This window comes from Hippocampus bargibanti, linkage group LG01, assembly GCF_051943395.1.
Source record: "Hippocampus bargibanti isolate YZ-2025 linkage group LG01, ASM5194339v1, whole genome shotgun sequence".
Lineage (NCBI taxonomy): Eukaryota > Metazoa > Chordata > Actinopteri > Syngnathiformes > Syngnathidae > Hippocampus > Hippocampus bargibanti.
The window spans coordinates 20211363-20226986 of record NC_142734.1 but is presented as its reverse complement, the minus strand read 5'-3'; the positions used below and the strand labels follow the sequence as shown (position 1 = coordinate 20226986).

The window sequence follows — 15624 nt, the reverse complement described above, 5'->3', positions numbered from 1 at the left end:
CCGGCTGGAGTGCTGTTCGGTTGTGTGCTTTCGCCGAAGATCCGAAGATCACTCCGCCAGCCGTGGTGGGTGTGTATCGCGAAAAGTAGTGTGTATTTCCAAGGTTTAATTTTCATAAATTTGACATTCGTAAACCGAAAAGTTCGTAAGCCGTGGTCTCACTGTTTTTATTTTATTTTTATCAAACCTGTGTGCATAGGTGAGGCACACAGTTCTCCTGCCTCATGACAGGGGGCGCTGGTGATTCCAGAGATTCTTCTTGTGACTCCTCGGCTGCAGAATAATAGAATTAGTGACATCAAGATACAGTAAACAGTTAGCAAGTTAAGTGCAACCATCCAGTCATTTTATTCGTGTTGCTTGGCCTTATTTTCAGAATGGAGGATTACATCTCTACATTGAGAGAATTTTCTAAACTGGACTTTCAATCGAAGCAGGAGCAACACCGGACTGTACAGCTCACAAACGCTGAGGGATATATGTAAATCTCCTCGACAGCTTCTCAGCTTTTTGGCCCAGAAGGATCTCATTGAAACTATTCCTGAGGCGACAAAGCTCCAGCTCGTGCTCACTGTTCCATCTACTACAGCATCAGTGGAGCGGTCATTCTCAGCACTGAAAAGACTGAAAACATACAGTCGGAACAGGACTGATCAAGGACGACTTTCTTCACTGGCAGTGATCTCCATTGAGACAGAGAGACTTTTAAAACTAAAGAAAGATAAGGAAGGCTTCTACAGAAAAGTTATCGATGCCTTGCTTCAGAAGGAGTGGCGCATGTACTTCATTTATAAGAAAAGGTACCACGATAATAACGTTTTTTTTCTATGCTAGTTTGTATATATAAAGAATGCTGACATGACATTTTAAACAAAACACATTAACTGTTGCCAATCAAATGGTGAATAAGCTACTCTGTAGAGTTCATGTTTGGAAATTCTGACTGTGATGACATCAGTGCCTCACCATCCATGAACCTCATCGCATGTTACTGACGCACATAGCTTTGATCTGGCGTCTTGATCTCAGAGTTAATTTGTGTTTCTCAATTGCTAATTGAAAAAGTGTTGCTGCACCACACATGTAGAAGACATACATGTGCAAAGGCATTCCGGGTGACCAATAACACACTATAATTCGCAGCTCAATATCACATCTGCAAATTAGTAGTACTAATATTAATATAATAATAATATAATATTAATATATTAATATTTTCAAGGGATCCAAATATGAACCAATGGTAAACACAATCAAAAGCATGAAAGTGCAACTTTCCACCAAAATATCCTCTGATTCTTTTCTTGCACATACTCACTTATCGATGTATTAATTTGATCAATCCCTTCACCCATTAATCAATCAGTGCACCATCCCTTTGTGCAATCAATTCAGATAAGGCTACCGCCACCTGTTGTCTGGATTATGCTGTGTGATGAGGTTTGATTATTTAATTTTTTTCCATGGACAAAATGTGTTTTGTTCCCGTTCCAAAAAAAACCCACTTCTGATGCACTCAAACCTCACTTTTCACTTGAGTTCATTTGGAAATAGGACGCATTTATTGCTGCTTCCCACTGTCAGAAGTTGTGTAAAGCAATTTCTCAATCTCAGTAATCCTCCATTTTGTACAACTAAATCGAGGACACAGCTAGCTCGCTAGCATTTAGATATGAAGAAAAAAGGATGCCCATTTCAAGGTAAGATCCAAGCATTGTCATCAAATGGTGAGTAGATTTATTTTATTTGAATGTTATTGAGCCGATGACCATTTTATATTTGAGTTAGTGGTGTACACTTCCGGGTTGAGTGAATGCTAGAGTGTCTGGTTGTCGTTGCTCACTCACAGAGAAAAAATCATTGTTCTTATCTTGTGTCTGTAAAGTGTCTGAGAGTTTTGAAAAGCGCTTATACATACAATTATTATTATTATTATTAATAATAATAATAATAATAATAATAATAATAATAATAATAATAATAATAATAATGTCCTTGGGAGTTTTGAAGGGCGCTTATAAATGACATTTATTATTATTATTATTATTATTATTATTATTATTATTATTATTATTATTATTATTATTATTATTATTATTATTATGATGAACCGGACTAGTCCCTGAACCGGACCACATCTGCCAATTATTGGAAATCTGCCTTACTACATATTTTCAATTTAGGGAGAAATTTTACAAATAAATTCATGGTTGTGCTATGGGGTCACCAGTTTCACCCGTAGTGGCTAATCTGTACATGGAAGAGATTGAGAAACAGGCCCTCACATCCTTCCCAGGGACAAAACCTAGACACTGGTTTAGATATGTGGACGATACTTTTGTCATAATTAAGAAACAAGAAATTCAATCCTTCACAGATCACCTCAACTCGGAATACATCAACATTAAATTTACTCGTGAGGACATTAAAGAGAACCAACTAGCCTTCTTGGATTGTAAAGTAATTATAAAAGAGGACAGAGCGTTAAAAACAGAAGTCTTTAGGAAGGCTACGCACACTGACCAATACTTACTTTTTGATTCTAACCACCCTTTACAACACAAACTAGGAGTTATCAGAACCCTCCAGCATAAGGCTAAACTAATACCAACAAGCATTGAAGGTAGATAAAAGGAGTCAAAACATATCAGGAGAGCACTCACTAACTGTGGGTACGGTACCCTCAGTGGTCATTCAACAAATGTCAGAAAGAAAGAATAGGGAATGAAACCAAAAATTCTCAAGATACAAAAAGGAGAGGAGTAGCAGTACCTTACATTGCAGGAGTTTCTGAAAAACTACAGAGTCCTTTGGCAACACAAAATTCCTACTTATTTCAAACCGATTAAAAATGTTAAGGCAAAAATTAGTGCATCCAAAAGATAGGCTGCCAAATGAAAAACAAAGTAATATAGTTTATTCGATACATTGTACGAATGAAAATTGTAAAGAGCAGTACATTGGGGAGACTCAACAAATTCTAAAAAAAAGACTCTATCAACATCGCAGGGATAATACTAGTGGGCCTCAATCGGCAGTACATTTGCACCTAAAAGCTAGCAACCACTCATTTGACGACAATGGGGTTAAAATCTTTTGTCACGAAAGAACATAGATGGTTTGAAAGGGGGAGTAAAAGAAGCGATTCTCATAAAACAACTAAATCTTTCATTAAACCGGTCTGGTGGGGTGAGGTTCAATTTGGATCGTTCATACAATAGCCTGCTTAGGCAACACAGGTTAGGCAATATTCGTCATGCTGATGAGGTGATACCGGAGGGAATGGGGCAAACAGGCCAATCGTTAGTCAAGAATGTAGGGACAATCAGTGGGGCCACAGGGAGTGGTCCTCTGCTCCCCCCAACCTGAGAGTAGGGACCTATCATAGCTGTGTCCGGCGCCGCCATGTCTGGACATTAGGGATATATAAATAGGGCTGATACGACCAGTAAGACTTTAGTTCGCTGACGAAGCCTCTTGGATAGGAGGCGAAACGTCCGACACGTTCAAAAAAAGTACAGATGACGGCTGAAGAAACCTTCTCATCGATTAAAGAGACAGGCAGACGACAGAGAAAGACTGATAAAATGGATAGAAAACAGTGACATTTGGACTAGTTTCAACTTTGATAGTTCAAAGGCAGAATGTAGACTGAAAGGTTAAAATTCCCATCAATCAGGCTCCACAAATAACCCGCACAAGCCATCTGTACACTTGATGCAAAAAGCTCTCAACCCAGCTAAACATGACACAATTGATGAGGAACTAGGTCAAATTATCGGAGAGAAAGCACCTACAAGGGATCATTCGTCAAGATGGTGAACGAAGAAGGCTACGTTCCTCATCAAGTGTTTAATGCTGATGAAACCGGCCACTCCATTCCATCAAGCCATCAATGACCATCACAAAGGTAAATAAAACCAATTTATTATATAGCACAGTTTATTTCTTTAATTATAATACCATAGCACAGTTATTATACGTAAAATAATGTATGTTTTGTGTAGTTTTAAGGCTTAGAAAATTTTAAAGTAGAACATTATATTTTATGGGGACGTGGGAACGGCTTATTCTCATTTTAATGGTTTCCTTTGGGAAATATTTTTTTGGGATACACACTTTTCGCCTTACACACTCTGTCTGGGAACCAATTAAGTTTGGAAGCCAAGGTATCACTGAACAACAACAAAAATCCTGCAGGACAAATTGGATCAAGACTCAAAATCTCAAGCATTTTTTTGTAACCACTGTGACAGTCGAACAACTGGTCGTGAGATGTTTGGGGCGCTCCCGTGACTCCTGACCAGTGGAGCAAACCATGTGTGTTGCAATTCTACTCACCATCAGTGGTGCTGGACTTTAGTCTCTGGCAGAGACCATCCGTGTCTCCATAGCTATCCTGGATCTTCTGCAGAGCCTCGCCCCCCCTGAGCTCCATCAACTCCCTGAGCTCCTTCAACGTGACCCCAAAGTCTCCGGCTCCATGGTTCCCGTCTTCCCATCCTCCACCACGAGTCGGTTTGGGGTAAAACTCCACGGCGCTGTTAGCCATTTCGCCCATTGTCGCTGTTGTGGACATGACACAAGGTTGGTTGGTGTTGTGTTCGTCCTTGCCCACCTCCTTCCTTTTGTGTCCTCAGCTCAATTACCGGCTTGTGTGCTCGCCGACAGCTTGTTCATGTGTTCAACGGCCCGTTGCCCTCCCTCTTTGATTTCTTATTCAAAACTGTCAAATGATTCTCTTTCGCTTTAATGGCCTTTTGTTGAAGTAGGGGGCACTGATTGTGTTGTTTTTCTCCTCAGGGGCTCCGTCTAGCCTTCCGCTGCTCCTTCACTTCTCCATCACTGGAGGAGGAGGATGCGGGGCGGCAAAGAACAGGGTGCAGGAGCACTTGAGAAGCGCGGTATCTGAACGAATCCAGCTTGGTTGGTATCCGTCTCTCCCGTCTTTCTGCCTCTCTGCCTCCAGATTCACAGCCAGTCCAGGGACAGGCGGGCCAGCCGAGGCATGTGTATTTGAGGCTAAAGAGGATGATGGACAGATGGTGAATGTGGCCACAAGCCAAAGCAAGATGATGAATCAGAGACAAGTGGGTGCAGATGTGAGGTAGGTCGTCGCCACTGCTGCTCGAGAGACCTGTAAGACAAGAAGAATCAGACATCATGAGGGCGCAAGCAGAGTTAGTGCATCCAATTAAGGCTCTGAAGACATTTTAGGCATCAAGACGGAAAATACGAATGAAGATATGTCACAAGACGGCTTACCTTCTCTCACGCACTACCTGATATGTGCTCTATTTAGTTCATGGATGCAAAAGGGTAGTCACGCAAACTATCGTAATTCATTCAATGAAATAGACCAGTGGTTCTTAATCTTCTTGGAAGCACCAAACCCCACTAGTTTCATGTGCTCATTCACCGAACACTTCTTTCAATGACTGTGCCCACTACCTGCAGACGAGACTGAGGGTGGACTTCTGCGAAGGAGGATCCACCGAACATCTGAGACCGACTCACCGAACCCAGTTTAAGAACCACTGAAATAGAAATATATTAAGAGCGGCAGTCAACTGGTTAAGGGGAAGGTTTGATTCCAATTTTGAGTTTACAGTCAGCCTGCCATGTATGTTTTTGGAATATGGGAGGAAACCGGAGGATCCGGCGAACACCCAACCCACGCGGGCCCAGGGAGAACATGCAAATTCCACACAGGGAGGTCTTGTGCTAACCACTCGACTACCGGGCCACCTCTCCCAGCAAAATTCAACACTGAATTATAGGTGACCTGTGGTCAAATCTGGCATCGCCACATCATTTTATGATGTGTACCAATATTAGTAAAAAATTTCTCTCACTGATAAAAAAATAAAGTCTTATCATGTACAATTGTACATTGATGCAAACAGTGATGTGCAGTTAGGGGAGGCAGGTGAGGCCGTGCCTCACCTGTCATCATGGAAATATCAAATGAAAAAATAAATTAAACAGTTATATTTATTTAGTGATTTGTACTTTCCATTTTACTTCACAATTTTTGGATTTTTTTTTTCAAAATCGCTGAATTTTCACATTTACCGTTCACATACTAAGTAGAGACGAGCGGAGATGCAGCAGCTGGCTGAGCCTCACCATGGATTTCGCAATAACTATGCTAACTGTGCTCGCTTGCTCTGCAGTGAGACCCCATTGCTGTCCCTCTGCATATCGCTATTAAAGTGTTCAATCACTTTTAGTATATGAACTAAATTTCTACAGTTTAGCTGGTGTATAGAATGTACAGTCACTGTACATTATAAACATTGTACTACAGTGTTTATTTTATTTTATTTTTATCAAAAGTGTGCGCATAGGTGAGGCACACCGTTCTCCTGCCTCGTGACAGGGGGCGCTGGTGATTCCACAGATTCTTCTTGCGACTCCTCGGCTGCAGAATAATAGAATTAGTGACAAAAAGCTAAAGTAAACAGTTAGCAAGTTAAGTGCAACCATCCAGTCATTTTTCCGTGTTGCTTGGCCTTATTTTCAGAATGGAGGATTACGTATCGAAATTGAAAGAATTTTCTAAACTGGACTTTCAGGTTCCACGATTTAATTTAAAAAAAAATCTGAGCTTGCGTTGCTTCCACTATCCCGAACACTTGCTTCATCGCCACATGAGCAATTACTGAGGCTGTAACTCTGCTGAATATTGTCAGCATCACACATGTCACACATACATGCACACACACAAACAATACTCTGATGAAGCTACATCAGGAGAAGCATGAAAGGGAAACAAAAAAGCACAATTGAAGGTCATAATGAATTCTTTGTCTCCTCCCTCCTTTCCACTGCTCGCCCTCTCTGGGCTCTGTCATGCATCTCGCCCCCGCCCCGACTGAGAGTTTATGACTGAGTCACCCTGCTCCCTTCTTTAAGTTTCCTCTCTTACAGTACCTGCTCTCCCAAAATGCACATGCCAGCATGTATGCGTGTGTATGATGCTATATGGCTTACTCATCTCATTATTTAAATCCCCCCTCACCCTGTGACTTTCTCCCCAGCTATGAGCTTCCTGTCATTCCAATAATTTATTTACTCAGCCAGTCACACTTTTTCTTCCCAGCTTGGTCTCTTACTCACTGATTCTGTCTGACTTTATGAAGCTTCCACAAGAACAACCTGCTGCAGATATCTCGAGCTTCAACGGCATTTTTCGGCCGGGCTCGTTGGAAGCTTTGACGAGTGCAATTGCACGTGTACAGTCGATTCACGCTAAGGAGTCAGAAAACATTCACAATGTTATTGCTCGTTGGTCATTTTCAAATGAGAATGTAGCAGCAAAGGGGGCACAAGCCAGTGTCTTATTGTGCCGGTCCCAAGCCCGGATAAATACAGAGGGTTGTGTCAGGAAGGGCATCCGACGTAAAAAAATTGCCAAAACAAATATGCGAATCAAACCTATGAATCCCATACCGGATCGGTCAAGGCCCGGGTTAAACACGGCCGCCATTGGTACTGTTGACCTTCAGGGTGCCAGTGGAAAATGGACTACTGTTGGTCGAAGAAGGAGAGGAGGGAGGTGTGCCCGGAGGAAAAGAGAGAAATGGAACGCCAAGAGTATAGAACTAAGAGTAGGAACTTTGAATGTAGGAACAATGACAGATAAAGGTAGAGAGCTGGTTGACATGAGGCAGAGAAGGAAAGTGGACATACTGTGTGTCCAGGAGCCCAGCTGGAAAGGGAGAAAGGCTAGAAGCTTAGGGTCAGGGTTTAAGTTGTTCTATCATGGTGAAGACAGAAAGAGAAATGGAGTTGGGGTTATCTTAAAAGAGGAGTTTGTTAGGAATGTCTTAGAAGTAAAACGAGTATCAGATAGAATGATGAGTCTGAAGCTAGAAATTGAAGGCGTGATGTTCAATGTTGTTTGTGGGTATGCCCCATAAGTCGGATGTGAGAAGGAGAAATTTTGGTTGGACTTTGATGAAGTCATACAGAACATCCCGAGAAGGGAGAGGGTTGTAATTGGTGGAGACTTCAATGGACATGTTGGCGCAGGAAACAAAGATGATGAGGAGGTGATGGGCAGGTTTGGACTCCAGATGAGGAACGCTGAAGGACAGATGGTGGTTGACTTTGCTAATAGAATGGAAATGGCTATTGTGAATACTTTCTTTCAGAAGAGACAGGAACATAGGGTGACCTATAAGAGGGGAGGCAGAAGTACACAGGTAGACTACATTTTGTGTCAACAGCGGCATCTACAGGAAATCAGTGACTGCAAAGTAGTGGTTGGTGAGAGTGTAGCCAGACAGCATAGGTTGGTGGTGTGTAGGATGACGCTGGCAGTGAGGAAGATGAAGAAACCAAAGACTGAAGTGAGGACAAAATTGTGGAAGTTGAAAAAGGAAGAGTGTTGCATCACATTTAGGAAGGAGGTAAGGCAAGCACTGGGTGGGCAAGATGTCCTTCCATATGACTGGCAAACTACAGCGAACATAATCAGAGACACAGGTCGGAAAGTACTTGGTGTATCGAATGGAAGAAAGGTAGATAAGGAGACTTGGTGGTGGAATGGGGAGGTGCAGAAGTATATACAGAGAAAGAGGTTAGCAAAGAAGAAGTGGGACACTGAGAGGACGGACGAGAGTCGACAGCAGTACAAGGAGATGCAGCGCACGGTTAAAGTAAAGGTGGCAAAAGCCAAACAAGAGGCTTATGACGACTTGTATGCTCGGCTGGACAGCAAGGAAGGTGAGACTAATCTTTACAGGCTGGCGAGACAGAGAGACAAAGATGGTAAGGACCTGCAGCAGGTTCGGGTGATTAAGGATAGAGATGGCAATGTATTAACAGGTGCCAGTAGTGTGATGGCAAGATGGAAGGAGTACTTTGAAGAATTGATGAATGAGGAAAATGAGAAGGAACAAAGAGTAGAAGACGTGACTGTTGTGGACCCAGACGTAGCAAACATTAGCGAGGAGGAAGTGAGGAGGGCGCTGAAGAGGATGAAGGGGGGGCACTCAGGCCTGATGATTTACCAATTGAGGTATGGAAGTGTCTTGGAGAGGTGGCGGTGGTGTTCCTGACTGTGTTATTCAACAAGATCTTAGATGGTGAACAGATGCCTTAAGAATGGAGACGAAGTGTGCCCATTTTTAAGAACAAAGGAGATGTGCAGAGTTGTACTAACAACAGAGGAATAATGTTGATGAGCCATACAATGAAACTCTGGGAAAGAGTAGTTGAAGCTAGACTAAGAGCAGAAGTGAACATTTGTGAGCAGCAGTATGGCTTCATGCCAAAAAAAGAGTAAGACAGATGCAGTGTTTGCTTTAAGAATGCTGATAGAGAAGTACAGAGAAGGTCAGAAGGCATATGACAGACTGCCCAGAGAAGAGCTGTGGTATTGCATGAGGAAGTCTGGAGTGACTGAAAATTATGTCAGAGCGGTGCAAGACATGTATCATGACTGTAAGACAGTTGTGAGGTGTGCTGTCGGTGTGACGGAGGAATTCAAGGTGAAGGTGGGACTCCACCTGGGGGTCAGCTCGGAGTCCCTTCTTAATTGCCAATGGTGATGGACAGGCTGACAGATCAGAATCAGAATCAGAATCAGAATCAGAATCAGAATCATCTTTATTGCCAAGTATGTAGAACACACAAGGAATTTGTTTCCGGTAGAACACGCTGCACTAGTATCGTTGTCAAAAAACTGCTAAGTGACACTCTACAGTTCCATTTTAGCTACTGTTGAAAGAGTTCAAAGAGTTAATGGCTTGGGGGAAGAAGCTGTTTAAATGTCTGCTGGATTTGGTGCGCATGGATCGGTAGCGCCTGCCTGAGGGGAGTAGCTGGAAAAGGTGGTGGGCAGGGTGCGGAGGGTCCAGTAGGATTTTCCGCGCCCTAGTTTGGATTCTTGCAGTGTGCAAGTCCTCGAGAGTGGGTAGGGCGGTGCCAATGATTTTTTCCGCCGTCCTAACTGTCCGTTGAAGTCGGATTTTGTCCATTTTTGTGGCGGCCCCGAACCAAACGGTGATGGAAGAACACAGGATGGATTCGATGACAGCCGTGTAGAAATGTTGCAGCACCTCCTGTGGCAGGCCATGCTTCTTTAGCAGCCACAGGAAGTACATTCTCTGTTGGGCCTTTTTCAGGATAGAGTTGGTGTTGACCTCCCACTTCATGTCCTGGGAGACTGTGATTCCCAGGAACTTGAAGGTCTCAACGGTTGACACCAGGCAGTTGGATAGTGTGAGGGGTAGCTGTGGTGATGGATGTTTCCTGAAGTCCACCATCATCTCAACTGTCTTGAGCGTGTTCAGCTCCAGGTTGTGACGGCTGCACCAGAGCTCCAGCTGCTCCACTTGTTGTCGGTACGCAGACTCGTCGCCGTCTTTGATGAGACCGATGACCGGGGTGTCGTCTGCGAACTTTATGAATTTGACAGCTGGGTGCGTTGAGGTGCAGTCGTTCGTGTAGAGAGAGAAGAGCAATGGAGAGAGGACGCATCCCTGCGGGGCTCCAGTGCTCGTGGTTCGTGTTGTGGATGATATATTTCCCAGTCTGACCTGTTGTGTCCGTCCTGTCAGGAAGCTGAGGGTCCACTGGCAGATCGTGGGGGACACACCAAGCTGGAGAAGTTTGGGGATGAGGAGTTCTGGGATGATGGTATTGAACGCAGAGCTGTAGTCCACAAACAGGATCCTTGCGTAGGCTCCTGTGTTGTCAAGGTGGTCGAGGATGTGATGCAGTCCAATGTTGACTGCATCCTCCACAGACCTGTTTGCCCGGTAGGCAAACTGAAGAGGATCTAGCAGAGGTCCGGTGATGTTCTTTAGGTGGTTCAGCACGAGGCGTTCAAAGGACTTCATGACCACAGACGTCAGAGCAACAGGTCTATAGTCGTTCAATCCCGAGGGTGCTGGTTTCTTTGGAACTGGGACGATAGTAGACTGTTTGAAGCAGGATGGGACTTCACACTGCTCCAGGGATCTGTTGAAGATTTGTGTGAAGACCGGAGCCAGCTGGTCAGCGCAGACTCTCAGGCAGGTCCTGCAGCTTTCTTGATCTTTTGCTGCTTGAAGAGCCGTCTAACGTCCAGTTCGTGGATCTGTAGGGCAGAGGGCGGAGATACGGTAGCTTCTGGTAATGGTGGGCAGACCGGGGAAATGGTGGTGTCCTTTTCAAATCGGCAAAAGTATGTATTTAACTCATCAGCCATACCATTGTTGTACACTGCTTGGGGGGAAGGTAAACAATAATTTGTTATTGCTTTCAGGCCATTCCACACCGATGCAGAGTCGTTAGCGGAGAACTGTTTGTTAAGTCTCTCTGCATAACTTTTCTTTGCGATGTTAATTTCCTTCGTCAGCCTGTTTCGGGCGAGTTTGTAAACTGCTCGATCGCCGCTTTTAAATGCGGATTCTTTCTCTTTCCTAAGCTGCCTGAGTTTGGGAGTGAACCATGGCTTGTTGTTGTTGAATGAGCGGAAGGACTTTGTTGGTACACACATGTCCTCACAGAAACTGATGTATGATGTTACAGTGTCTGTGTATTCATCCAATGTGCCCGTTGAAGTTTCAAAGACGCTCCAATCAGTGCAGTCTAAGCATTCTTGTAGCGATAACTTTGCTTCATCTGTCCATGTTTTAACTGTCTTGACTACCGGTTTTACACATTTGAGTTTCTGTTTGTATGTGGGAATTAAGTGGAATTAAGTGGATGACGTTAGACAAGAATCTCCTTGGACCATGATGTTTGCAGATGACATTGTGCGAGAACGGGGAACAGGTGGCGGAGAAACTAGAGAGGTGTAGATATGCCCTCGAAAGGAGAGGAATGAAGATCAGTCGCAGCAAGACGGAATATATGCGTGTGAATGAGAGGGATCCAAGTGCAAGAGTGATGCTACAGGGAGAAGACAGAAAGAAGGTGGAGGATTTTAAGTATTTGGGGTCAACTGTCCAGAGCAATGGAGAGTGTGGAAAAGAGGTGAAGAAGCGTGTCCAGGCAGGCTGGAGAGGCTGGAGAAAAATATCAGGTGTGATGTGTGATAGAAGGGTTTCAGCTAGGAGAGAAAGTCAGAGAGGCCAGACTGAGATGGTTTGGACATGTCCAGAGGAGAGAGAGTGACTATATCGGGAGAAGGATGCTGAACCTTGAACTGCCAGGCAGGAAACCGAGGGGAAGACCGAAGAGGAGGTTTATGGATGTGGTCCAAGAGGACATGAAGGTAGCTGGTGTGAGAGAAGAGGATGCACAAAACCGGGTTAGATGGAGGACAATGATTCGCTGTGGCGACCCCTGAAGGGAAACGCCGGAAGGAAAAGAAAAAGGTCATTTTCAAATGAGATTTTCACGCACAGCCCATGTTACTTATGTAACCTTATGCATCATAGATATGAACACTCATGCCCAGAGACATCACTCTCCATGTCAAGGCACATCCACACAAATGTGTCTTTGGGTGCAGGCCTTTCGAAATAAGATATCGTGGCAGGCAGAAAGAGAGCAAGAAAGGACTCCAATGCATGGCTAAGATGTGTTTCAACATAAAACAGTCAAGGAAAAGGTCAATGCAGTTCTTTGCCACATCTCTCCTTGTCGTAGTATTTGTTTTTGTGGCGTTCCTTGAAATACGTCAGTACATTCAGTATATAAGTTTGTTATTTTCTTTCATCAGTTCTTTAGCCACAAATTTTTCCCTATTTAAACAACTTGTGGTGAGGTGTGTCATCCATTTCCCCAATGCTTATTTCTACTTCTGCAGGGCAATGGGGCCGTACAAATAATCAAATTCAAAATTATTTCACAATGTAAATCAATAAAGAAAAGAATGGAAGTTTTCAAATGGAAAACGCTGGAAACAACAACAACCTCATTTCAGTTGTTCAGCTTCATTTCTTTTACATGTGCAGTACTGTATATATACAGTGGGGCCTTGGCTTACGAACTTAATTGGTTCCCAGAGTGTGTAAGGCGAAAAGTGTGCATCCCAAAAATTAATTTCCCATGGGAAACCATTAAAATGAGAATAATCCGTTCCCAGGTCTCCATAAAATATAATTTTCAACTAACTAAGCCATAAAGGACAACCAACGTCACTTTTTTTGTGTCCTGACATCAGAAAAACGTTTTATATCATCTAAAATACCCCAAAACATGCAATATGACATTTTTAGTCAAATACAAAACACCAATAAAAATGACTTAAAGTGTGTAAAAAGTACTTCAATTTGAAACCGGAAGTGGCCAGTTTCAGAAGGTGTAAGACGTGGTGTAAGACGTCTTGCCTTGCTCTAGAATCAAAACAATGGCTTCAGATTAGGAGAATATGCTTTCTTGTTACTCATCCTGTTATGAATATGATTCAAATAGTTCTGAAGAGGAAAGCATACATGTTTGCAATCGATTAAAGAATTTATTCCCTGTCATTTTGAGGGGGGAAATGTAGCACTGAATGTGTGTCATCTGGGGGGGAAATGTAGCACCGAAAAGAGGCAGAAGAGGGCGACAAAGCTACGTGGAAAGCTCAGTGGAAATGGGCTGATTAATTCCTTACAATTTTTGTCAGTGAATATCAAATAGATGCTTGGTGCATTATTTATGTGTTTTCCTTCTAATTTCGCCATTAACACAGATCAACACGAAGTTTTCAGACCAAACAAAGTATTGCAAAATGCATTGAGGTAATGCAAGGTATGTCCTTTCTCGCTGAGGGGCGTTCCTTCAGTGACGTAGGGTGAGGACTCGTCACCAACTCAAAAACAAGACTTCCGGAATATTCAGCGCGAGTCTTAAAACGTAAAATATAGCTATATGCGGTAGAATCTTTGTAAAATACGCTCAGTAGAAGTCATTTGAAGCCATTTTACAAATTATGGACACAACTTGTCCGGAGACGTCGGTTGTCCTTTAAAACGACACACAATATACCTTATTCTATGTATAAAAAATATGCTATTGTATTGTAATGAAAGAAATACACTTCACTCTATAATAACGTCACTTTATTTACATGTGTGATGGTCGTTGATGGCTCTTAATTGACACCTGTTGCTTTCTGACTTTTAAGGTCTTACGAAACTGAGGCATCACATTATCATTCATTATGTTGATGATTCTCATAGCCACAGTCTTTTCTGGATGGAACTGTTAAATAAAAGCCTGCACATCATTCCACTTCGCCAACATTGCCTTGATGCTCTCACTTGATGTTGTGTTGAGGACCTCTTAATGGTCAGAAACAACCCACGGCTTCTACCCGCGGCTGGTAGACAACACTCGAACCAAAATATCACAGCCGTGCCTCCAAAACGTTGCGATCTCCACTATGGTAAGGGAGATACGGTGTCGTGGGATTCAGAAAAAAAAAACCACAAGTTTACTTCGAATGGAAACGTATGTATGCGCACAACAACTTCCTGTCCAACAATTTAAATCGGTCCGACACGAAACACTAAACAAATCAGGCGTTCCTTTGTTTAAATAAACATTTTTGATTTTATCATTTGTAAACCAATGTAACAATGCGAATGTAACCAATGTACTAAATAAGGTACTTTTTAACTGTCACAACAACAGCAAAAGTATCGTTGAAGAAGGTTGTGGTGTATTAACCTCAACAGTTATATATAGGTTGTTTGGACGCACATGCTTGCCGTACCTAGCGTTTGTCATCTATTGCGCAATGGTGTAATTGTTCTCATTCTCTCTTCCCATGTCGGCTGATGCAACAAGTCACGGTCAATATAGTTTACTAAAGATAACGTGTGTGTCTGCTTCGTCACATAAAACGGCACAACGATCGACGTGTGCATTCAGATAAAGGGGGTGTGGAAAGGTAGGCCGGCTGGGGCGCTGCTCGGTCATGTGCTTTGTGTTCTTCCGCCAAAGATTACTCCGCCAGCTGTGGTGGGGCGGCGCTCCGTGTGTATCCCGAAAAGTAGTGCTTAATCTAAGGTTTAATTTTCATACATTTAACGTTCGTAAACCGAAAATTTCGTAAGACAAGGTGTTTGTAAACCGAGGCCCCACTGTATTTATTCATTGATTCCGTGCATAACCCTCCTATTATCCTCAAATATAACATATATACACATTTTACCATTGAAGTCATTTTGACCCCGGGGGTATTGGGGTCCAAAAAAATTATCGAAATGAATTTGTTGGCCAATGTTTGGGTGAAACACTGTGTTTATTTGTTTAATTCATGAATCGAATAGGACGGCCCGGAAGGTCAAGTGATTTGCACGCAGACGTCACAGTGCAGAGGTACAGGTTTCAATTCCAGCTCCAGTCTTCCTGCGTGGAGTATGCATGTCCTCCCCGGGCCTGTGTGGGGTTTCTCCGGGTTCTCCGGTTTCGTCCCACATTCCAAAAACATGCATGGCAGGCGAATTGAACACTCTAAATTGTCCTTAAATGTGAGTGTGAGCACGGATGGTTGTTAGTCAATGTGTGCCCTGCGATTGGGAGATAACTGGTTCAGGGTGTCCCCTGCCTACTGCCAGAAGACAGTTGGGATAATCTCCAGCAGCAGCACCCACTTCTAGTGAGATGATAAAGCGGTACAGAAAATAAATAAATCGAAATAATACAACTTCTTATCGAATTGACACGTCCTCCAGTGCCACCATCTGG

The 15624-nt window shown here is 43.2% G+C and overlaps 1 protein-coding gene across 10 annotated transcripts in view; it reads right to left on the bottom strand.

Annotated features, from left to right (window-relative positions):
* Positions 1-15624, bottom strand: part of atp2b3b (ATPase plasma membrane Ca2+ transporting 3b) — a 78768-nt gene that overhangs the window by 58398 nt on the left and 4746 nt on the right. For all 10 annotated transcript variants that reach the window (XM_089002981.1, XM_089002989.1, XM_089002998.1 and 7 more), the window contains exon 3: positions 4342-5137. In XM_089002981.1, the coding sequence (XP_088859107.1) occupies positions 4342-4579 (238 nt within the window). In that variant the 5' untranslated portion in view covers positions 4580-5137. The remainder of the gene's footprint in view (positions 1-4341; positions 5138-15624) is intronic.